This window comes from Mastigoproctus giganteus, chromosome 5 (genome assembly GCF_048544385.1).
Source record: "Mastigoproctus giganteus isolate SK-2022 chromosome 5, ASM4854438v1, whole genome shotgun sequence".
NCBI lineage: Eukaryota > Metazoa > Arthropoda > Arachnida > Uropygi > Thelyphonidae > Mastigoproctus > Mastigoproctus giganteus.
In genome coordinates, this window is record NC_143579.1 from 161271037 (window position 1) to 161295720 (window position 24684).

General features: G+C 40.4%; 1 protein-coding gene across 1 annotated transcript in view; it reads right to left on the minus strand.

The window, feature by feature from the left end:
* The window catches only part of LOC150085797 (TBC1 domain family member 12-like), a 458606-nt gene that overhangs the window by 350504 nt on the left and 83418 nt on the right, over positions 1-24684 (minus strand). Inside the window, exon 3 of the mRNA XM_090374697.1 lies at positions 2241-2396. Within this exon, the coding sequence (XP_090230823.1) occupies positions 2241-2396 (156 nt within the window). The remainder of the gene's footprint in view (positions 1-2240; positions 2397-24684) is intronic.

Below are 24684 nucleotides of genomic sequence, written 5' to 3' on the forward strand. Positions count from 1 at the left end.
TTTTCGAGAATCTTAACAAGGCAACTTGACAAAGAGATTGTGAGCCATTTAAATGCTAATACTAATAGTATAAAAAAAAATAACCAACCAACCATTTTCTGTAACAGGGAGTAAATCCAATGCGTCATTGAATTCAAGTAATGAACTGTCATGAGTATTTGCAACTCATTGTCTTCATTAGTATGTCTGTGGAACGTGAGCATCTCACTGACCTCAGAGTTCCTGCCAGCCCTTCCAGCCCTTTCTGTATGAAGAAATGAGTCATTCTTCCAAAAGTCTGATCTGCAGGGAAATGTATAATATGAAATAAAGATTGTGATTTCGGACATCTATTTTCTGTTTGTTCACTGAAGTGGTTTCTGAGTCACTGCTTGTACAATTAGGTTGGGCCTTCTATGAAGGTCCAGGGGAAGTAGTGCCTGTATTTGACCTATTCATCTTTGTCCCTTTAGCCCTGGGACTGAAAGTTATTCATCCCAGGTTTGCAGCCCACTACATAGAGGCAGGTGTAGTGCCACCAGTGACCAAGCAATAAGGTCATTAATTAGTAGAGTTAGTCTTATGTATTTGGAGAAAAGTGTCTTTTCTTTCCTTATGTAGCTTACTTCTTTACTTTAGATCAGCAAAACTGAAACAACTTTTGAAATTAATAAACATGAACACTCCTATAAATGTCTAATTTACAAGAGAAGGTAGATGGAAATCAAGTTGGAATCACTGTACTCACTTGCTTGGGCAATCAGGGTCATTGAAAAACAGAGAAATCATTGTCACAAATCTCTTGACAGCTGGGATCCCAAGCAGAAGGCTTGGGGTCCCAGGTTTTAGTTACAGATACTGCAACTAAAAATTCAACAATAATTTGCAATACATCTAGCCATACAGGTGCACTGGAAATCACTTAATTGCAACTGCTTGACACTGGGTGCTCCCTGATATATATATATATATATATGTATGTATGGAGTATGTGTGAAGTAAATCTTTACTCCATATGAAGTCAATGAACTTAAGAAATGATTTTCATTTAATATAAGATGTTCTTGTTCTAGACCAGTGGTTCTCAAACTTTTTAATGTAAAGACACCCTAAATCCATTATGAAAAATTCCCGGCACCCCCAGCACCAGGTACAATGGGCGCTGGCAGAATATTTTGTAAGGTGGTGCTGTTTCAAATATAGTGTATGCAACAGACGGCTCAGCTTGGCTGTTCCGTATATGTAGGTGTATATACATAAACACTGTGATGCGGCCAGCAATTATCTCATGATGACTTCTAATATAGGTGGTAGATGACTTTCGTCAACCGGTGAAATACCACCACTTTGCTTATTGGAGGCTTGAAGTGGTGAAACCCATGTTTAGTCTCTAGAGCAAAGTTTCCGGCATCCCCCTTCCCCCATACTTCTCCTTCAACCCATGCACAGTACTAAGTACTATAGGTTTTGATACCTTTCGTGTTTGGGGTTTTCATAAAAAAAAAAATAAAAAAATAAAATAATAATAATTTACATAGTTGCATGAAATTCAACGACCTTTTGTAGCAATGGCCACAATGTAAGCCAATGCTAAATTTGACATCACGCCACCCCTATAAACAGCAAGTGGCACCCACTTTGAGAACCACTGTTCTAGTCAGTTGGATAAGCAAATTACAACACAATTTCAAATCAAAACTCACACTATTTCTTAATTATATTTGGTAAGCAATGCAAAAATGAATTCACAAAAAGAAAAAATGTTTCAATTTAATTTTATATAATCTGTATTGTAGAAACAGTTCAATTTGTATAACTATCTTAGAAGGAAAAAAATTATTTCTAGCCCTTCTGAAGTTTGCACAGGCACACAGTAAGCTGTAACGTGTTTATCGGAGATACCATAACCATACTCCACACATAAAATACAATCTTTCAAGTTTGTGAAAATATCATTCAATGTAAAACCTTGTATCTGTCTCAGTCAGAAAGACATAGATCTTGGGGCGTCTCCGTAGCCAGGTGGGAAGGAGCAGCAGTGCGTAGCACACGCTTCTTGATTAGACCGGGGTTCGAGCCCATCACCACCAAATACGGAGGATGCGGAAAGGTCAAGGGAATGACCACCGCATATTCCCGGAGCAATATGGCCTTAGTTGCTAATGCTCCTAAAAAAAAACCAAACAAACAAACAAACAAACAAACAAACACAGATCTTGTTTTTCAATGCTAAATATATCTAATATTGATTTTTAACTTACGCTGGCCTGTTTTCTAGAATCAGAGCTGTTGTAGAACTTGGAGCAAATTCTTCACTCCGTCGACTACTGGACGAACATGCCGATGGACTCCTTGAGGTACTTTCTTTTCTGTTCTGAGTTTGCTCTGTGGTTTTTGACTTCCAAGGCAGAAGATTTCTGAATATGTATCAAACAATTTAGATTCAGCCTATGCATAAAAATTCTGCAATTGTAAATAGAAGCTTAATACCTGTAGATATTCTTTTAATAACTAGTTAAAGGGATATACAGGGTGTCCCAAAAAGGTGTAACCAATTTTAAATGTTTGTAACAAATGTAATTTTAATGATAGAAACACAAAACCTGCACTAAATGTGAGAAAAACAGTTGAAGTTTTTACTGACATTCAACATGTGCACTTGTCACACGAACAAAAAGGTGTAATCAATTTTAAATGAGCAATACAAACATGTTGGAGAAAATGGAACAAGATGAACCTGTAATGACATGGATTTGTTTCACGGACGAGTGCACATTTCATGTTTCGGGAAAGGTGAATAAGCAAAATGTCAGAATTTGGGGGACTGAAAACCCACACTGTGCGCAGGAGTATCAGTGAGATAGCCCAAAGGTGAATGTATGGTGTGGCATCATGGTTGATCGTGTTATTGGACCCTTTTTCTTTCAAGCGGCAACTGTGAGAGTGGATAATTACCAGGACATGCTTGAGCTTTATGTGTATCCTCAATTGGATGAACTGCCAAATGGGGTTATTTTCCAAAAGAATGGAGCGCTGCCACATTGGGCTTTGAGTGTGAGGAGGTCTCTTGATGACAAGTTTCCTGGCCATTGGATTGGGCTTGATGGTCCCACTGCATGGCCACCACGTTCGCTAGATTTATCCCCTTGTGATTTCTTCTTATGGGGTTTCATCAAAGACACAGTCTACAAGACCCCTGTTGTGGACACCGAAGACTTAAAGTGCAGGATTAAAAATGCAATTACCATGATTAAGTGTGACATCCTTGAAAAAACATGGGATGAGCTTTATTACCGATTAGATATTGTTCATGTGACAAGTGGTGCACAGGTCGAATGTCAGTAAAAACTTCAGCTGTTTTTCTCACATTTGGCACAGGTTTTGTGTTTCTATCATTAAAATTACATTAGTCACAAACATTTAAAATTGGTTACACCTTTTTGGGACACCCTGTATATCTGTGGCTTAATGCAAGAACCAATGTCAATTTTTGATCAAAATGAGTTAATCTAAGAAATGAGCAGAGTATTGAATGTGAGAATGACTGTCACCGTGGGAGTAAGTACTCCATCTTTCTTGATTAATACCCTTTTTGCATGAATTACATTTTGTTCATTGAGTTCTTGAACAATCTCTTCCTCGGATACATTAAAGGATCCCACTCTGCTATTACCCCTTCAGAGGAGTTCAAGGTGGCATGTGGGGTAATATTTGTGGGAATTCCATCAAACGTTGATATTCTAAACAGTTTTGCTAAGTGTTTATATCCACTCATCCCAACTAGATGGTCTCTGGATTGGAGTCTTTGGATAATTTTTGAAGGGCCAGCTATATTTTCAAGACATTTCAGAATTAAAAATAGGAAAAGCTTACTCAATGGGTTGTCTGTCAAAGAGTGCAGAATTAGAAAAAGAGGAGCAGGGTTTTGAGTTCCTTCTTTTTTCTGCCTCTTTGCATTGGATGTATTTATGTCATTCCTGGTCGAAGATCTGGATCAAAAGATCCGTAATTGTTTTGTCTGTTGCTATCCATCATAGTTCCTTTTAGCCCTCTGAGAGTGAGTTTCTTCTCTAGCCGAGAAGAGTCATAGATTGGAGCTCCATAATCCAAACGAGATCGAATTAATACCCGATATAGCCGAAGCAGAGTGTATCGGTCAGCACCCCATGTCAATGAAGAGAGTACTCGGAGGATATTTAATTTTTTCAAGCAAATGGTTCTCAGATATGCGATGCATTGTAAGAAGTTTAATTTATTGTCCAGGATTAGGCCAAGAAATCTGATACTATTGGAAAGAGGTATGGTGAAATTTTTAAGATGTAGTTCAGGCTCAGGGTGGATCTTACGTTTTTTACAGAAATGAATACAGTTAGATTTTTGTGCTGATAAACAGTAGCCATTGAGAGACATCCACAGCTCAATTTTGTTAATTGAGATTTGAAGCTGTCTCTCAATAGAATTCATAGTTTTTCCTTGGCACGAAATCATGAGGTCATCGGCATAATGATATAATTCTACTGTGCTTGGAATATCATGGATGATATTGTTTATTCTTATTAAAAATAGCGTAGGACTCAAGATAGATCCTTGAGGGATCCCCTCCTCCTGTATATGAATTCTAGAAAGAACATTTAGATGACTAACCTGAAAGGTTCTGCCCTGGAGAAAGCTCTGAATAAACAAAGGAAGCCTGCCTCGTAGACCAAAGGTGTAAAGATCCCGAAGAATACCGAAACGCCATGTTGCATCAAAGGCCTTTTCTAAATCAAAACTTACCATAATGAGGTCATTTCTGACAAAAGCGTTTCTGATGTTTGATTCTGCTTTGGTCATCATATCTAATGCAGATCTATTTTGCCGAAAGCCATACTGATTTTTATGCAAGGTGTTATGTGACTCAAGAATCCAGGTGAGGCGCTTTCGAACCATTTTCTCCAGTGTTTTCCCCAAACAACTAGTTAAGGAAATTGGACGAGAATTTCCTGGATTAGAGAGGTCTTTTCCTAGTTTAGGGATGGCTAATACAAGTAAATGTTTCCAAGAGCGTGGATAAACATCTTCCACAAAAATTCTGTTAAAAAATATTAAAAGAATTTGTAAAGCAGTATCATTCCAGATTTTCCTCCAGATTAATCTAGTATCAGTGTTTTTGGTGATAGTGGAAGCGAACTGAATCCAAGAATCTTTTTTGGCTTTCCTTCTTATTTGTTGTGCTTTAGCATTTAGCTTCTTGTAATTTATAAGGTTAATAATAGTGGGATGCTTGCAGAAAATATTCCAAACTTTGTTCTTTTCTTTGTTCAAACTTTTTTTCCTCTATTACATTCATCATTCCACCAGTAGTTTTTGCACCTGCGTGGATGAGTCGACGACTGAGGAATAGCTTTGTCAGCTGCTGCTAGTATCCGTTTAGTAATATGGTCATTAGCTTCGTCTATTGACTGGTTCAGAATGAAGTTTTTATCTAAAACTGTACTTAAGGAAAATTTGTCCCAATTTGCCTTTGTAAATTTCCATCTTCTGCGAGTTTCCGGATAGGTGGTGTGGGTAGTTTGGAATTTACAAGTAATTGGAAGATGATCACTATTGTGGGGATTATCCAATACCGCCCAATGTATACTTGGGTACAGAGCGGAGGAGCAGATAGACAGATCTATGGCTGAAGTATTTCCTGAGGGAAAATGAACATGTGTATGTGCACCGGTGTTCAGCAGAGTTAGATTTTGTTTGTCCAGTAATGTTTCTATTAGCTGCCCTCTTTTATCCATATGGAGACTTCCCCATAACAGGTGGTGTCCATTAAAGTCACCCATCAAACAAAAAGGAGGTGGTATCTGGGCAAGGAGCTCATCAAAATCTCTGAGTATATACGTTTGCTTTGGTGGAAGATAAATAGAAACAAGAGATAAAGATATTCCAATTTCTATTCTTACAGCAACAACTTCTAAATTAGTTTTTAAGGGGATTTGTCTGGACGGATTAGTAACGGATACCAAAACCGCTACACCTCCATGGGCTGCAGTTGCTGTATTCCTGTCACGCCTGTGCAAAATATATTTCTTTATTGAGGGGTTCACTTGTGGAGTTAAAAATGTTTCCTGTAAACAAATGCCTGCTGGATTGAAATCTCGGATTAGGTCATAAAGTTCATCTGTATTAGTACGTAGTCCTCGACAATTCCATTGTAAAATGCACTTCATTATTTAGTTTTAGTGGTAGGATGATCCGGTTGCCTTTTAGAGGCAGTAGGCTTATTGCGATCTATTTTAATTTTATCTTTTTTAGGAAAGGTAGGCCGTCCAGTGTCCATATCTTCTTCGGCATGAATTTCTAATATAGGTTCTTGTTGAGTTTTGTCATCTGTATCCATTTCTGCAGTATTAATTTGGGTTTTAGTAGAAGATTCAGCATTTGTCATCCTGGTCTCACTTTGTGACTTGATGCCACTAGTGGTGGGGATGGAAATTGGGGTATTACAAGTCTGGTCTCTGTTGTTTTGCTTCAAGGATGGCTGAGGAACTGAAAGCTGAGCTCTAGCCCATTCAGCAAGTGATATGTTCGGTGGAACTGAGTCATTGGTTTGTGTAGCAATTGAATGATATTTGTTTGTAACATCTGCATATGTAGGAGTATCTTTCAGTATTTGTCATCTCGCTTCCTGATAAGTCACTTTATTTTCAACTTTAAATTTCTGTATTTTTTTTCCAACTTTCCATAGGTCGTAATTTCTAGAATATGCAGGATGATCTTCGCTCCAATTAGGGCAAACTGGAGATGTAGCAGTACAGTCTGTTTGAGTGTGATCCTGGGATCCACATTTTGGGCATATTGTGTTTCCTCGACATGTTGCCTGAGAGTGTCCGAACTTCTGACACCTATAACACCATATTGGATTTGGTATATACGGGCAGATATGGCAATTTAGATAACCAGCTTTTACAGTATTTGGTAAGTTTGGAGTATTGAATGTGAGCATTACACTGTGAGTTGGAATGAGATTGCCATCTCTACGAGTCAAAATTCTCTTAGCTTGTATGACCTTTTGGTCTTTAAGTTCTTGTACAAGCTCCTCTTCTGTTACATTCAATAGATCCCACTCAGAGATAACACCTTTGGAACTATTTAGGGTTGAGTGGGGAGATATTTTAACAGGGATACCACCAAATGTTATCATTTGGTGGTATCCCTGTTCTGAATGTTTCTGAATTCTGAATGTTTCGACTGTGTAGTTTCCACAAGCAAATCCCCTGACTGTAACCGTTTGACCATTTTAGGTGATCCAGCAGCATTTTTTAGAAATCTCTGTATAATAAATGGAGAGAGTTTGCTCACTGGTTGACTAGTTAAGGAATGGATAATCAGGAAAGTTGGATACTCAGGTTGATGATTATCTATTTTTAAGCGCTTATGTTGCACACTACCTTCATCAGAGTTATACCAATCTATGGTATTTGAGCTTGAAGGCTCTAAGGCTGGATAATTTTCTTTATCCATGTCGACCCCTTTTCACCCTGGGGGATTAGCTTTTCTACCCAGGTTACCAGCCCCGCCACGGGGAAGCAGGAGCAATACCGCTTGTGGCCAAGTGTAGGAGTTAGTACAGTTAGTATATACAATAAAGAAAAAGGTACTTTCCTTTTTCTGGCTCTCTTTCTATACTTTTAAAAAGTAGAGCTAATCAACAGAAAGACTTATGAACGAAATGAAACAAGGAAACACTCAGTCGCTTTAGAAAATCGCTATAGGAATCGCAGTACTATTTAGCACAGAAAATCGATTGGCCTTAAGAATCGCTTGGCACCCGGGGCCGCAGAAGTTTGTCGAGTTGGTAATTGTATGTGAGTAGGTGAACCGGTATTAAGAATGGTAGGGTTTTGCTTATCTGCGAAGGTTTCAATCAGTCAGCCTTGCCTGTACAATTTAGTAGATCCCCATAAGGGGTGGTGGCCATTGAAATCCCCGAAGAGACAGATAGGGGAAGGTAGCTGTATTAGCAGGTTTTCAAGATCTTAGTAAGAGAAGGTATGACTTGGTTGTTGTTGTTGTTTATGGGGTTTTAAGTGCAATGGCTACTTAGGCCATATTGCACTTAGAAAAGTGGTTCGTACTGTCTGTTTGGTTCATGTAGAAGCAATTAGAAACGGCTATATAGTCCTATTCGTTTTAGGAAGGAGAAGAATTCTGCGGTTTGATTTTTCGCCTATGATATGGCTAAGTGACAAAGGTACCTTTAAGCTTGCTAGAGAACTGAATGACACTAGTCGAGCATTTTGATACAGAGTACATTCTAGAAGTATGTGTTTGACTGTAAGTGGTGTATGACAATGATTACACTGAGGAGGGTCATTCCCTGATAGGAGGAACAAATGAGTTAAATGAGTATGACCGATTCTGGCTCTGGTTAGGATTACTTCTTCTTGTCTGTTTGCAATGAGGCTAGAAGCCCGTAATTTTGGTACAGGTTTAATTTGAAAAAGTTTATTATGAATTTGTGCTTGCCATTGTAGAGTCCATCGACCTTTACATATACTTCGGATCTTCATTTTATAATCTGTGAACAGTACTAAGGAATTTGTTGGGGCTGCTCTCGATGGATGTTTGGCAGCATCATCTGCAATTTCATTTCCTGGTATTCCAGTATGGCCAGGTATCCAGCAGAAAATAACCTTTTGTTGGCACTCTCTCAGACGCATCAACTCTGTTCTAATGAGCTTTAATAGAGGGTGAGTAGACGGGGAGTTGTTTTGCAAGGCTAATAAAGAACTCTGCTAGTCTGTGTAAATTAAGCTCTTTTGAGTTGACATATGGAAAATACTTTCTATAGCAAGTTTTGTGGCATATAATTCAGTCATGTAACTACTGCACTCTGTTGTGAGAGATAGAGAAATGATAGTATCAGGGAGTACTACTGCTGTGCCTGATCCACTCGCAGACTTCGATCCATCTGTATAAATTTTAGGGAAGTCAGGATAACGTTGAGTATGTGCTATGTGGAGCTGTTGGATGTTAATATCTGATAGAGAGTGTTTACCCCACTGGTAGAAATAATTGTCGCAAGATGGCATGATGACAGACCATGGAGGATCAGGATCTATAGGATCTTGTAAGATTTTATTGAAGTGTATATCCCAATCTTCTGCTAGCTGTTTTAGCCTAATACCAGCAGGCCGAACTGTCTGTGGTTTGTTTCTATAGAAGGTCATAAACTGTGGATTGTAGAGTACTGGCCAATTAGGATGGGTCATCTGGCTTTGGATTTTGGTTGCATAATTCAGCAGCAGCATCTTTCTCCTGATATTTAGGGGAGGTTCATGAGCTTCAACATACAAACTTTGCACTGGAGATGTTCTAAACGCACCTAGTGCTGTTCTGAGAGCTGAATGTTGAATAGGATTGAGGCAAGATAAAGCGCTCTCCCTAGCAGAATCGAAGACAGGGGCACCGTAGTCCAGTCGAGATCTGATTATGGATCTATATAAATGTAGCAGGCTTTGGCGATCTGCTCCCCATGTTGTGGCTGATAAGACTCTTAGTATGTTCAGTTTTTTTTGACAAGTAGTGCGGAGATGTTCAATGTGCTTTTGGAAATTTAACTTATTGTCAAAGAACAATCCTAGTAGACGAGTACACTTAGCTATGGGAAGAGGATGGTTATTCAAGTGTATATCGGTATTTTTATTAACTGATGAGGCAAATTTAATCCAAGTTTTTTTTTTGCTTTGCGTCTGATGTAGCGAGCTTTAGCTCTGAGCCATTTATAGTTAATAAACTTGAGGGTGGTAGGATTTTTGCGGAAAAGATTCCATGCTTTGTTTTTCTCTTTTTTTGCATTATTGCAATCTTCATTCCACCAGTAATTTATTTTTCGTCTATTTCTTGCTTGATATTGAGGTATGGTGACTGATGCAGCTGCCAGGATTTGAGTCGTCATGTGCTCAGTAACACTACTGATGGAATCGGTCTGAATGATATCGTTGTTGAATGAGATGTGCGATCTGTATTTTGCCCAGTCAGCCTTTGAAAATTTCCATTTAATTGGACTTTCTGTTGGGTATGAACAGGATGTTTGAATTTTGCAGATTAATGGATAATGTTCGCTACTATAAGGATCACTCAGAGGTATCCAATCTATACTTGGAAAGAGTATTGGGGAACATATGGAAAGGTCTATAGCAGATGTTGAGACAGTAGGGAGTTGCACATATGTAGGAGACCCAGTATTCAGTAATGTTAAATTCTGACTATCGATCAACGTTTCGATAGCTTACCTCGTCTGTCTGAGGTGGGGGAACCCCATAATGGGTGATGTGCATTAAAGTCTCCTAGTAAACAAAACGGTGATGGTAACTGCATAAAAAGATCTTCAAGTTCCTGAATAGTATACTGATGTTTAGGCGGAAGATAAATGGAAACCAATGTCAAAGTAATACCACTAACAACACACGTGGCAACGGCTTCTAAGGATGTTTGTAAGGGAATACGTCTGGCGGGGATGCTTGAATCCACGGGTATCGCTACTCCGCCATGAGCGTTATTGGAGACAGCCCTGTCTTGCCTGAATACAGTGTAATTTTTGATTGCAACTGAGACCAGTGATGTCAAATTAGTTTCTTGCAAGCACATTGCAAGAGGTTTATAGTGATGAATTATTTCATGTATATCGTCTATGTTACTGCGAAGACCTCTACACTTCCATTGGATAATATGTTGCATTATTTGGTTTTGTAAGAGGAAGATGAATCTGTCTGCTTTTTATGCGTAGGTTGTTTGTGACAGTCAGATTTAGATTTTTCTTTTCTAGGAAAATTAGGGCGTCCTGAATCATTTTTATCCTCCATATCTCCATCTGCATATAATTCAAGAAAATCTTCTTGATTGGACATATCGTCAGTATCCATGCTTGTTGGTTGTTTCACCTCCACACTATCTGATTTATGCAATTTTTCTGCCACTGTATTGTGGGTTATGTTCTGAGTTGGAATTGTGAGTGGCGTATTATTACTTTGGTCCGCTAACTGTGATTCAGATGTAGGCTGAGTCGATAGTACTGATCGAGCCCAGTCGGCGATCGATTTGTCTGGAGAGACTGACACTTCTGTCTGACATGCTACTGATTTGTAACTATGGGCAGCCGAAGCATAAGTAGTTTCTGGAATACTTGATTTTACTTGTCTTCTAGCTTCTTGAAAAGATACTTTATTTTCAGTCTTGTATTTCTGTATTTTTATTCCTTCCAAAGATCACAATCTTTGGAGTAGGCGGGATGTTTGCCCTTGCAATTAGGACATTGCGGAGTTTGTGCCTTGCATTCAGATTGAGTGTGAGTTTTGCAACCGCAGTTTGGACATGTTGCATCTCCACGGCATGCTGTCTGGGAGTGGCCAAATTTCTGACATTTGTAGCATCTCAGAGGGTTTGGGATAAAGGGCCGAACACGACAGTTTAAATAGCCTGCTTTCACTGAGGATGGTAGATTCGGCGAACTAAAGGTTAAAATTATGCTACGGGTTGGGACTAAGGTGCCGTCTTTTCGTATCATGATTCTCTTGGCCTGAGTTACATTTTGATCTTTTAGTTCCTGAATTATTTCTTCCTCGGAAACGTTCAATAGGTCCCATTCACTGATCACTCCCTTGGAAGAATTCAGGGTGTTATGTGGAGTGACTTGAATTGGAATTCCACTTAAAGATGAAAGTTTTAACAGGAGGTCAGAGTGTCTTGGAAGAGTGGTCTCTATTAGCAAGTCACCAGACTGAAGACGTTTCACCATTTTTGGAGATGCTGCTGCATTTACAAGGCATCATTGTATGATGAAAGGCGAAAGCTTGCTGACAGGTTGTGAAGATAGAGAATGGATGATCAGGAAAGCTGGAGCTTCCTGCTTGTTTGCATCCTTTTTTAGTCTTTTCGACAATGAAAAGTCATGATCAGTTTCGTGGTTGTCATGTTGTGAGCTCTTTGGCTCTAATTGTGGGAAATCATTAGTATCCTGTTTACTCCTTTTAGCCCTGGGAGAAGGACTTTCTTCTCCCAGACTACCAGCCCCGCCACGTGGAGGCAGGAGCAGTGCCACCAGTGACCAAGTGGTTATTAAGATTAGTAGAGTGAGTTGGTATTTAATATAAATACTAAAGAAGAAAGGTAGATTCCCTTTCTGGGTTCTTACGTAAGATTTTTTAAGCAAAGAACCACTTTAAGTGAACAAAACAGAAGAAAATTGCACAACAAAAATAGAACTATATCACTTTCAAAGATCACTTTATAAGTCGCAGGGAAAAATCGCTTGTCACTATCGCTTGGCACTCGGGGCCGTATGACTTGGTGGGAGATAAATTGATACTAATGTTAACTCAATTTGGGTTACCAAACGTACAGCAATGACTTCAATTTCAGTTTTCAAAACAATTTGCTTGGTTGGGGTCTTTGAACTGACCAAGATGGCCACACCTCCCCGATCAGAAGTTGAAGTGTTACGATCTTGTCGATAGATAGAATAGTTCTTTATGCTGGCAGAAATTTGGGAAGATAAATAGGTTTCTTGTATACAGAAACCAACTGGACAGTAGCAGTTAATTAAGTCTTGAATATCGTTAAAGTTGCTACGAAATCCTCTACAATTCCATTGAAGAATATAAGGCATTATTGGTGTTTAGTGAAAGAAGCTGTATCTGACTGTTTTTTTGATGTGACTGTTTTATGGCATTCAGGTTTCGGTTTGTCTTTTTTGAAGAATGGCCAACCGATCGATGTCCATATCTTCTTCCATGTGTATTTCTAAGACTGGGTCTTCCTATCTGGATGAGTCAATTGTATCCATGGATGTGTCTTGAATATTCATTTTCATGTTTGAACCTCGATTATTTGATGCAGCAGCAGCATTCGTTGGAGGAGGAGAAGGAGATTTCGCTGGTACTGTAAGAGCAGTATTGCTTGCCTGGTTCAACTGTTTCGGGATATTGGACTGTTGCTGGGAGATAACAGTTCGTGCCCAGTCAGAGATTGAGTTGTTTGAAGGGACTGTAACATCAGTCTGGGTGGCCACTGATTGATATTTTTGTGCAACACTGGCATATGTACGTTTTGTAATACTAGGAGCAATTAATTTTCTCACTTCTTGAAAGTTTACTTTATTTTCAATTTTATACTTCAAAATTCTCCTTTCAGTTTTCCACCTTTCGCATGTCCTAGAATAGGCAGGATGGTTGCCTTTACAGTTAGGACAACTCATTTCTGTTGCTGAACAGTCATTTTGAGTATGATCGGTGGACCCACAGTTGGGAGAGACTGGGTTTCATCTACATGCCGTTTGAGAGTGGCCATATTTTGGCACTTATAGCATCTCAATGGATTAAGGATATAGGGTCTAATGCGGCAAAGAAGATAACCTGCTTTTATGGAAGAAGATAGGTTTGGGGTATTAAAAGTGAGTATAATATTCCTTGTAGGTGCCAATGTTGTCCTTTTTAATCATGATTCTTTTTACTGCAATTACATTTTGCTCCTGAAGTTCTTGACATATCTCCTCCTCCAAGACATTCAGTAGGTCCCAGCTGGATATAACACCCTTAGATGTGTTTAGGGTACCATGGGGAGAAACTTTTACTGAAATTCCAGCAAAATTTGTAAATTTTAGTAGATGCTCCGAATGGTTCCTGCTGATTGTTTCTATTAGTAGGTCTCCTGATTGCAGTCGCTTGACTCTTTTAGGAGATCCTGCAAGACTTTCGAGGTTTTTCTGAATAAGAAAAGGAGACAATTTGGTGAGAGGCTGATCTGTAAGTGAATGCATTATGAGAAATGCAGGAAAATCTATGTTTGAAGAGTTGGTCTTAAACCTCTTCGGTTTGTTTGTTTGTTTGTTTGTTTGTTTGTTTGGATTTTTTGGCGCATTAGCAACTAAGGCTACAATGCACCAAGGCCATGTAATATCTAAAAATTTAAGCTCATGGTGACCAAATTAATTAGGCCACCATGTCCAGATATATAATAACAAATATCTAAAAAATAAATCAAAGGGATAACAATAACATAAATTTTAAATACAACCGCTATTGATTTAAAATAGCTAAAAACAGCAGACATGTTGTCATTGTCGGATAAAATCTGACTGAGTGTATACGGCTCAGCCAGATGATTAAAAGCGGTAAAACGGGTGCTGCTAAAATCTGGACAGTCAATTAAAAGGTGTCTGATCATTAAAATTGTGCCACAGGACACACACATAGGAGGGTTATCAGCCCTCAGCAAAAATGAATGAGTCAAATGACTATGTCCTATGCGGGTTCGGGCAAGAACATCTTCCTCTTTACGATTCCTGCGCAGACTAGACTGCCACGATTCAGTTACACGCTTTATACGATATAATTTATTCGCAGTCTGTCTATTCCACGAATCCTGCCATTCGGAATGTATCTTTTGGTGTATTATTTGCCTGTAGTCTGTAGAGGGGACTGACAGGCAACAATTATTATTGGAAACTGCTAATTTGGCTGCGATGTCAGACGAATCATTTCCCCTAATCCCAATGTGGCTGGGAATCCAGCAGAAGCAGATATCATATTCACGTTCATGGAGAAAGTGAATCTTCTGCTGAATGCTAGACAGAACTGGATGAGGATTATATCTCACAGTTATTAAAGCCTGTAACACGCTGAAAGAGTCGGAATATAAAATGAACCGTTGGTATTGGCATTCACTAATGTGATCCAAGGCTAACTCTATAGCGTACAGCTCTACAGTAAATATGCTGCATTCAGAGTGAATCTGCTCCGATGTAGTGGTGTCTGTAAAGACAGCAGCAGATCCCACATATGATTCCGACTTCGAGCTGTCTGTGTAAACTGGAAAGAAGTCAATGTTCAGCTCGGTGTGCTGAATAAAGCTGCAGGTATACAGACAATGGAGTGTCCGACTTTCCCCACTTTCTAAGGGACAAGTCACATGCCGGAACATGAGCATGCCAGGGTGGAAGGGATTGCTTCGGTGTTTGAGCAACCTTGTCTACCTTGATATTAAGTTCTTTGAGTAGCTCTTGGAGACGAATACCAAAAGGACGATTGGCAGTCTTACGGGTGTTGTAAAAACTTTCCCATCGTGACTCAAAAACGGATAGCCACGTAGGATGGCCTGGCAGGGATTTCAGTTTTACAGCATAGTTTAGAGACAACTGCTTACGTCGAAGCGATAAAGGCGGTTCGTTTGCTTCGACGTATAAGCTCTGGACTGGAGATGTTCGATATGCTCCAATAGCGGTACGGAGAGCCAGATGATGGACAGGGTCCAGCCAACAAAGTACACTGTCTCTGGCCGAATTGTATACCAGGGACCCGTAATCTAGTCTGGTTCGTACAAGTGCACGGTAGATGCGTAGTAGGGTGCATCGATCCGCACCCCAAGATGTTGAGGAAAGAGAGTGCAGAATATTCAGCCCTCTTGTGCACTTTGTACGGAGTTGACGGATGTGATCCAGAAAGGTCAACTTTTTATCAAATATGAGTCCCAAAAATGTTGTGTCCGCCGCTACTGGAATAGCATTTTGTCCGACCCTTAATTCAGGTTCAGAATGAAGATTACGCTTACGACAAAAGTGTGCGCAAACGGTCCTCTCCGGCGAGAACCTGAAGCCATTAGCAAGTGCCCAGGAATTAGGGCGATCAATGGCTTTTTGCAGTTGTCTTTCAATAACCCTCATGTTGCATGACTGACAAGATATGCTAAAGTCATCAACATAGAGGGCACTGTTTACGGTTGGAGGAAGTTGTTCTGTGATGGAATTTACTTTGATGGCGAAAAGCGTGACACTTTAAACTGATCCTTGTGGTACTCCCTCCTCTTGGGTGAAGGAGCGAGAGAGTGAGGATCCCACACAAACTTGGAAAGATCGATTGGCTAAAAAGTTTTTAATAAAAATGGGCAGTTGCCCCACCTAAGACCAAGGCTATTATGCAGATGTTTTAAGATGCCAAATCTCCAAGTTGTGTCATACGCTTTCTCCATGTCAAAGAACATTGACACCAAGTGTTCGCGTTTAAGGAAAGCATCCCGGATGGATGTTTCCAATCTAATAAGATGGTCCAAAGTGGACTGGTTCCTTCGGAAGCCGCACTGGATGTTGGAGAGAAGGTCATTTGATTCTAAATACCAGATTAAACGAGAATTAACCATTCTCTCCAGGATTTTGCACAGACAGCTAGTCAGAGCAATAGGACGATAATTTCTAGTGACTTTTGGATTCTTTCCTGGCTTAGCAAAGGCAAGAACGGTTGCCTTGCGCCAGAAATCCGGAAACTGCCCTTCAATAAAGATTCTGTTATACAGAAGGAGCAGATAATCCATAGATTTTGGTGACAGATGCTTAATCATTTCATAATGGATGCCATCTGGTCCAACAGCACTTGCTTTGGAAAGAGTGAGGGCTCTTTTCAGTTCCTGAATAGTGAATGACCCATTGTAGGGATAGATGATCTTAGACTTAAAATTAAGTGCCTGTTTTTAGAGTTTATGTTTCAGGACCAGGAACTCTGGGGAATACGAAGATGTTGCAGAGATGTTAGAGAATGTTTCCCCAAGAGAGTTGGCTACTGCAGTTGGATCTGCAATAGTGCATCCATTATAATCTAGGATTGAAGAAGGATGGGATGTATACTTTCCCTTCCTTTTCCGAATTTTATCCCATACTACCTTAGAGTTGGTAGACTGGTTAATAGATGATGTAAAATGGATCCATGATTCCTTTTGACTCTGACGGCAGATATAACGTGCTTTGGCTCGTGCACATTTAAAGGTTATAAGGTTGGTCATTGTAGGATATCGGCGGAATATCCCCCACGATTTGTTTTGAGCCTTTTTTGCTGTTGTGCATTGTGAATTCCACCAAGGTTTGGGAAATGGTGGAAACCGGGCAAATGTTTTTGGAACAGCATTCACAGCTGCTTGGACAATATTTTCTGTGATGTACGTTACTGCATCATTGATCGGCTCTTGACTGATGGTGCTAAGATCAAAATTTGCCTGATGTCAGCCTGATCAATCTTTCACCGTCGTAACCTGAAGGGAAGACATTGTCTCCCGCTGTGTAATGAGGTTATCACAGGGAAGTGATCACTTCCGTATGGATTCTCCTCCACTTCCCAAGTGAGTGAAGGGAGTAGAGAAGGGGAGCAGATAGAGAGATCAATGCAGAAAAAGTTGTTGTTGTTGTTGTGATGGGGGTTTAATGGCGCACAAGCTGCTGGGGCTATAGTGCGCCTATTCATAGGAAAATAATAAAACTCAAATTTTGGATAGAATCAATTTATGGCTTATTAGAGTGATGTTTTAAAATTTATGATACAATCCAATTTTTTTCAAAAAAGAGAAGAATTCATTGATGTTTGCATCGTCACCTATAATATTTTTTAATGTCTTCGGTTCCGGAAAATTTTTTAGGGAAAGGAGGATGGATATTCTGTCCTGATCATAGTGAGGGCAGTCAACGAGAATGTGTTTGACTGATAAGTGCGAGGAACAGTGTGGACAATGAGGAGGATCCTCTCCTGTAAGTAGGTGAAGGTGAGTCAGATATGTATGTCCTATCCGTGCTCGTGCAAGCACTACTTCTTCTCTTCGTACTGTTTTGATGCTAGAGCGCCAAAGCTGTGGATCCTGTTTCAACTGATAAAGTTTATTATTGCTTTGGGTGTCCCATATCTCTTTCCACATCGCAAGACATGTTGTTTGTATGATATGATTATAGTCATAGATTGGAATAGGAGCAAGGGTTAAATCATAAGTTGTTGGATTTTTGGCAGTTTTGTCAGCGAGTTCGTTCCCCTTTATCCCCGAATGGGCTGGGATCCAGCAAAAGGTCACTGATTGATGACGTTCCTCAATTTTTAATAAGAGGCTTCTGATTTGGTTTAAAATAGGATGAACCTTGTAAGAAAAGTTTTGTATTGCTGTAATTGAGCTTAGAGAGTCAGTGTATACAATATATTTTAGAGATGGGTAGAGATTCAGGTTTTCTAAAGCTAATTTTATTGCATGAAGTTCTGCAGAGAAGCTGCTATACTCAGGTGGAAGGGAAGCAGAAATGATTGTAGAGGGAAATACTGCTGCTGCTCCAACAGCTGAGTGTGATTTGGAGCCATCAGTATATATTGGCAATAAACTAGCATATTTCTGAATATGGCTTGCATGGAGTTGTTTCATGTTCAGTGACGGTAAAAGATTCTTTCCCCATTTTTGAAGGTAAGTATCACAAGTTAATTGTGGAGGAGGTGTCCAAGGTGGGTGTAAGCATTTCATTATGTCTAGCCTGTTGACATTAGGAATATTCCAACTCTGTGTTATTTCAATTAGTCGTAAGCCTGCCGGTCTTATTTTACTGGGTTTGTTTCTATAAAGGTTTTGCAGTGGTGGATTAAAGAGATATGGCCCAATAGGGTGCTGACAGCAGTTTTGTATTCGGGCTGCATACTTAAGAAGTAGTGTTTTCCTGCGGAGACAAAGAGGGGGCTCATGTGCTTCAATATATAAACTTTGGGTAGGGGATGTCCTGAATGCGCCAAGGGCAATCCGCAGTGCACTATGCTGTATAGGATCTAACCAGCGTAGTGTACTCTTTCGGGCAGAATCGTAGATTGGAGCACCATAATCCAAACGGGATCTGATCAATGCTCTATATAGCAGAAGCAAAGATGTACGGTCTGCTCCCCAAGACATTGCAGATAAAGCTCTCAGTATGTTCAGTTTTTTAAGGCAGGAAGTACGTAGCGATTTAATGTGTTCAAGGAAATTTAATTTTCTGTCAAGGATTAATCCCAAGAATCTGATATTGTTGGTCACTGGAATGGGAAAATTTGACATCTGAAGTTCAGGATCTGTATGCATTTTTCGTTGATTACAAAAGTGGACTGCAACAGTTTTCTGCTGAGATAGACGATAGCCATTGAGTCCTGCCCAACTTTGCACCTTATTCAAGGATAACTGCAGTTGCCGTTCAATGGATCTCATATTCTGAGAATGGCAAGAAATGGATAGATCATCCGCATAAAGATAGGTCTCAACTGTATTTGGGAGTTCTTTTGTTATAGAATCAATTTTAAGGGCGAAGAGGGTTGCACTCAATACAGAACCTTGTGGCACTCCTTCTTCCTGTAAAAATGTCTTAGAAAGAGAGTTGTGGTATCTGACTTGGAACGAACGGTTCTGGAGAAAGTTTCTGATAAATATAGGAAGGTTGCCCCTTAGACCAAGGGCATGGAGGTCGCTGAGAATGCCATGACGCCAGGTAGTGTCAAATGCCTTCTCTATGTCAATGGAAACCAAAACGAGATGTTCATTTTTTACGAAGGCATTGCGAATTGCAGACTCTGCTTTAATCATGAGATCTAAGGAGGACCTGTTCTTACGAAAGCCATGCTGTTTATTACTCATTAGGTGTTGTGTTTCGATGGTCCAAACAAGTCGATTATGAATAATTTTTTCAAGTAATTTACCGAGGCAACTGGAGAGGGAAATTGGTCGGTAATTGTATGGCCTTGTAGGGTCTTTTCCAGGTTTCAAAAAGGCAAGAACTGTGGCATGATGCCAGGAGATGGGATAAATGTTTTCCATAAATATTCTGTTATAGTAGACCAGTAGTATTTGTAAATTTTTGTCACCAAGGTATTGTAACATGATATAAGATATGCCATCTGGCCCAGCAGCACCGTTGTGTGTCGTTTTCATGGCATGTAGGAGTTCGTGATATTGAAGAGGCTGGTTATACGGAAGGAAAACTGAGGTTCGAAAGTTTATGGCTCGTTCTTCAGTCTTGGTCTTTATTTTCTGAAAATCCGCCGAATAATTTGACACCGCTGAAACTTTAGCAAACGTTTTGCCCAAAGCATTTGCTATGTCCTCAGGAGCTGAGAGTTCCTGCCCATTCCATGAAAGAATAGGTGAGGGGGTTGTAGGGAATTTTCCAGAAATCTGTCTGATTTTCTTCCATATTAACCTGGAGTTAGTGTTTCTGTTTATGGTAGATGCAAAATGAATCCAAGAATTCTTCTTGGCTTGCCTTTGAATGAGACGTGCTTTCGCTCTTAGTTTCTTGTAATTGATTAGATTAGTCGTGGTTGGTGATCTGCGAAATATATTCCATGCTTTATTTTTTAACTTCTTTGCTTTAGTGCAATCTTCATTCCACCAATAATTATGGTGCTGTCGGGAATGCGGATTCGACAATGGAATTGAACACTTAGCTGCAGATAGTATGTGTGAAGTGATATAATCTGTGGCTTCATCTATCGACTGTGTCCGTATATATTGCTCATCCAGGGTGACTAAAGATTTAAATTTGACCCAGTTGGCTTGAGAAAACTTCCATTTCCTGCAGGGATTGACTAATGGTGGTTGAGCAGTGAGCAGATCACAAATAATGGGAAAATGATCACTGCCCAAGGGGTCATCTAAAACAGACCATTCTATGATTGGATACAGAGTCGGGGAACATACTGATAGATCAATTGCAGAAGTTTGTCCAGTTGGCAATTGTATGTGAGTGGGTGCACCAGTATTAAGAACAGTAAGGTTTTGTTTGTCTAGAAAAGTTTCAATTAGTCGGCCATGTGTATCTACTTTTGTTGATCCCCATAAGGGATTGTGGCTATTGAAATCACCCAACAGACAGACCGGGGGTGGCAATTGCATTAGCAGGTTTTCAAGATCTTGGTAAGAGAAAGTATGACTTGGTGGGAGATAGACCGATGCTAGTGTTAACGCAATCTGGGTTATCAGACGTACGGCAACAACTTCAATATCAGTTTGCAAAACAATTTGTTTGGTCGGGATCTTTGAGCTGATGAAGATGGCCACACCTCCACGGGCAGCATTTGAAGTATTACGATCTTGTCGATAGATGACATAGTTCTTAATGTTGGTGGAAATTTGTGGAGTTAGGTAGGTTTCCTGTAGACAGAAACCAACTGGAGAATAGCGGTGAATTAGGACTTGAATATCATTAAGGTTGCTACGATATCCTCTGCAATTCCACTGTAGAATATAAGGCATTATTGGTGTTTAGTAGAAGAAGCTGTATCTGACTGCTTTTTTAATGTGGTTGGCTTGTGACGTTCAGGCTTTGGTTTGTCTTTTTTGGAAAAGAATGGTCGACCGGTGTCCATTTCTTCTTCCGCATGTAATTCTAATATAGGTTCTTGTCTAGATGAGTCGAATGTATCCATAGATGTTTCTGGGATATTCTTTTTTAAATGTGAGCTCCGATTATTTGATGTAGAAGCAGTCACTGTGGGTGGAGAAGGAGATGTTGCTGGTACTGTAATTGCAGTATTATTTGCCTGGTTCATCTGCTTAGGGGTATTGGATTGTTGCTGGGAGAGAACAGCCCGAGCCCAGTCAGAAATTGAAGTGTTTGTAGGTATTGTAACATCGGTTTGGGTGCCCACTGATTGATACTTTTGCACAATACTGGCGTATGTACGCTTAGTTAAACTGGGAGCAATTACTTTCCTTGCTTCTTGAAAACTTACTTTATTTTCAATCTTATATGTCACAATTTTCTTTTCAGTTTTCCATTTCTCGCATGATCTGGAATAGGCAGGATGGTTGCCTTTACAGTTGGGGCAGGCCATTTCTTTTGCTGAGCAATCACTTTGAGTGTGTTCAGAGGACCCACAATTGGGGCAAACTTGATTTCCTCTACATGCCATTTGAGAGTGACCATACTTTTGGCACTTAAAACATCTCAAAGGATTAGGGATGTAGGGCCTAATTCGACAATGTAGATAGCCTGCTTTTATCGATGTTGGTAGATTTGGTGTATTGAAAGTGAGGATAATGTTCCTTGTAGGTGCAAGTATATTGTCTTTTTTAGTCTTAATCCTTTTGACTGCAATGACATTTTGGTCTTGAAGTTCTTGCATTATCTCCTCCTCTGTGACATTCAAAAGATCCCAGCTGGATATAATCCCTTTGGATGTATTTAGGGTAGCATGGGGAGAAACCTTTACTGGAATTCCAGCAAAGTTGGCAAGGTTTAGTAGTTTCTGCGAATGTCCATGGTTTATTGTCTCCACTAGTAGGTCGCCTGATTGCAGCCTCTTGACTGTCTTAGGCGATCCTGCCAGACTTTCCAGATGTTTTTGGATAACAAACGGAGAGAGCTTACTGAGAGGCTGATCTCCAAGAGAGTGCATTATTAGAAATGCAGGACAATTTGTCGCTGAGGAAGTGGTTTTCATCCTCTTGGGTTGCGACGTGTTATGCTCGTTGTCTAACTCTGGCCGAGAGCTTGTCGGCTCGAGAGGCGGAAAGGCATGTTGATCCATGTTTGCTCCTTTTAGTCCTTGGCAGATGAGCTTTTCTGCCAAGACTTCCGGCCCCGCCACGGGGAGGCAGGAGCAGTGCCTGGTGTGGACCAAGCGTAGAGTATTAGGTGTTAGTAAAAGAAGTATGAAAAATAAAGAAAGGTAGCTTTTCTTTCTTGCTCTGTACAAGTACTTTTTGTGACAGTAGCTGATATAAAAAATAAATTTCTTTAGGACAGTAACTTAATATAACTTTAGATCGCTTTTGATAATCACTTTTTAAGTACAGAGAAAACGCTCGATCACATTCGCTTGGCACCCGGGCCTGCAGAAAAAGTATGGGTAGGCATGTGGAAGAAGGTGTTTGTTCCAGTATTTAGAAAGGAGAGGTCATTGAGCATACGCTCTATGACCCGTCCCCTTCCACTGATGTTAGCACTACCCCACAGGGTGTTATGTCCATTAAAATCCCCGAGAAGTAAGAAAGGGGGAGGCAACTGCGTTACAAGATCATCAAGGTCTTCCTGGGAGATGTCAGTCCCAGGTGGCAAATAAATAGAGCAGACCATTAATAAAAATCCCACTGTAAGGCAAACTGCAACAGCCTCTATGCTGGTTGTAATTAGCAAGGGCTGAACTGGGGTCTGATTAACAACAAGGATAACTACTCCTCCATGAGCAGGATCATCTGCAATTCTATCTTACGAAAGATTGTGATGTTATACATCGTGGGATCATCATTTGCTTTTAGATAAGTCTCCTGCAAGGAAAAGCAAACTGGCTCGTGCTTTTGCAGGAGGACCTTGATGTCATCAGTATTTCGCCGGAATCCACGACAATTCCATTGTAGGAATTTAGCCATGATTTTGGCTTGGTGGGTCAATCAGGCAGCTTCCAAGGTGCTGAGGGCCTTACTTTTATCAGTCCTGGTTTTATCTTTTTTGGGGAAGAATGGACGCTGTCCCGTGTCCATTTCTTCCTCCACAAAGAGTTCCGAGACTGATTCATCCTGGACCTCCTTGTTCTCTACATCCACTGTTTCTGGTATCAGGGATGACTCTTCTGAGTTTTTGGCTTTTCTTTACCACTTGGTTTTGGTAGTGGTGGAGCACTGGGAGGTATGGATATAGGAAGTGGCAACTGATTGTGTTTTTTGGTGGGCTTTTGTGAACTCAATAAATAGTGTGCAATCGGGGGTAAATGACTCTCTTGGTGGTATAGTCATCTCAGTTTGCGTCCCGATAGTGCACTTTGCAGAAACCTTCTGGGCATATGAAGGTTGAAAAACCTCTTCGGTTGATTCATATCATGTTCATTTTCTATGTCTGGCCAAGAGCTTATTCGGCTCTAGTGGAGGAAACTTATTGTGTTCCAAATTGCTCCTTTTGGCCCTTGGCAGATTAACTGTTCTGCTAAGATTTCTGGCCCCGCCACAGGGAGGCAGGAGCAGTGCTTGGTGTGACCAAGCGAAAAGTAGTAGGTGTTAGTGATAAATATATAAGAAATAAAGAAAGGTAACTTTCCTTTCCTGCTCTGTAAAGTACTTTTTTAACATGACCTGTTACTGAATAAATAAATTGTTTTAAGTATAGGAACGTAAAAGACCTATAATATCACTTTTGGAAAATCACTCTTTAAGCACAGAGAATTCGCTGAGTCACAATCGCTTGGCACCCAGGGCCAGATAAAGAAGGGTGACATCTTTCTGATGGAATGGAGAATGAGGAAGAGTGGCGTCACTGATGGTGGTCTGTCCACAGTTCTGGCTCTTTTAACGGAAGTGCTATCCATGCTATCATCTTGATTAGGTAGGGGCCTTGTTAGGGCCCCAGAAGAATTAGAATTTATAATACTCATAAGAGTAAAATAAAAATTTCCGATGCCCTAAGTACCTCACCCAACATGGAGCCCTATGAAGGGACGCCCACTCGTGAACTAGTAGGTACTGCATACACGAATAGGATGCCAAGTTAGCTTAAGAGCACCATACCCACATTTCCAATAAGCCTTGATCCCATCCCAGGACCAAAGGGAGGGAGACTTATTGGAATGCAGTTGACCCTAGCAGTAAGAACCACAAGCCGATTGATCCCAGTCAGGCCGATCCGGGACCACCTGTCTTGTCGAAGCAAGGGCCAAAGTGGTGTATCAAGGCTGGGCCCCTCAACCACCAGGATCCCCCTTTCCGGATTTCCACAGGTCGCGGCGCACGGCTGCACATGCTGGATTCCAATGATGTACCCTGGAACCAAAGTATGGGTTGGATTTGTTGTTGTTGTTTATTAGTTGTTGGCGCATCGGCTTCTGTGGCCATAATGCACCTCTCTTGGTTTTGCTTTCCTAGTCTGGTTTCTTTCAAATTTTGGATCTAAGTAATACCTGACTTTATGAAGAGAATCAAATGGATTCATTGACT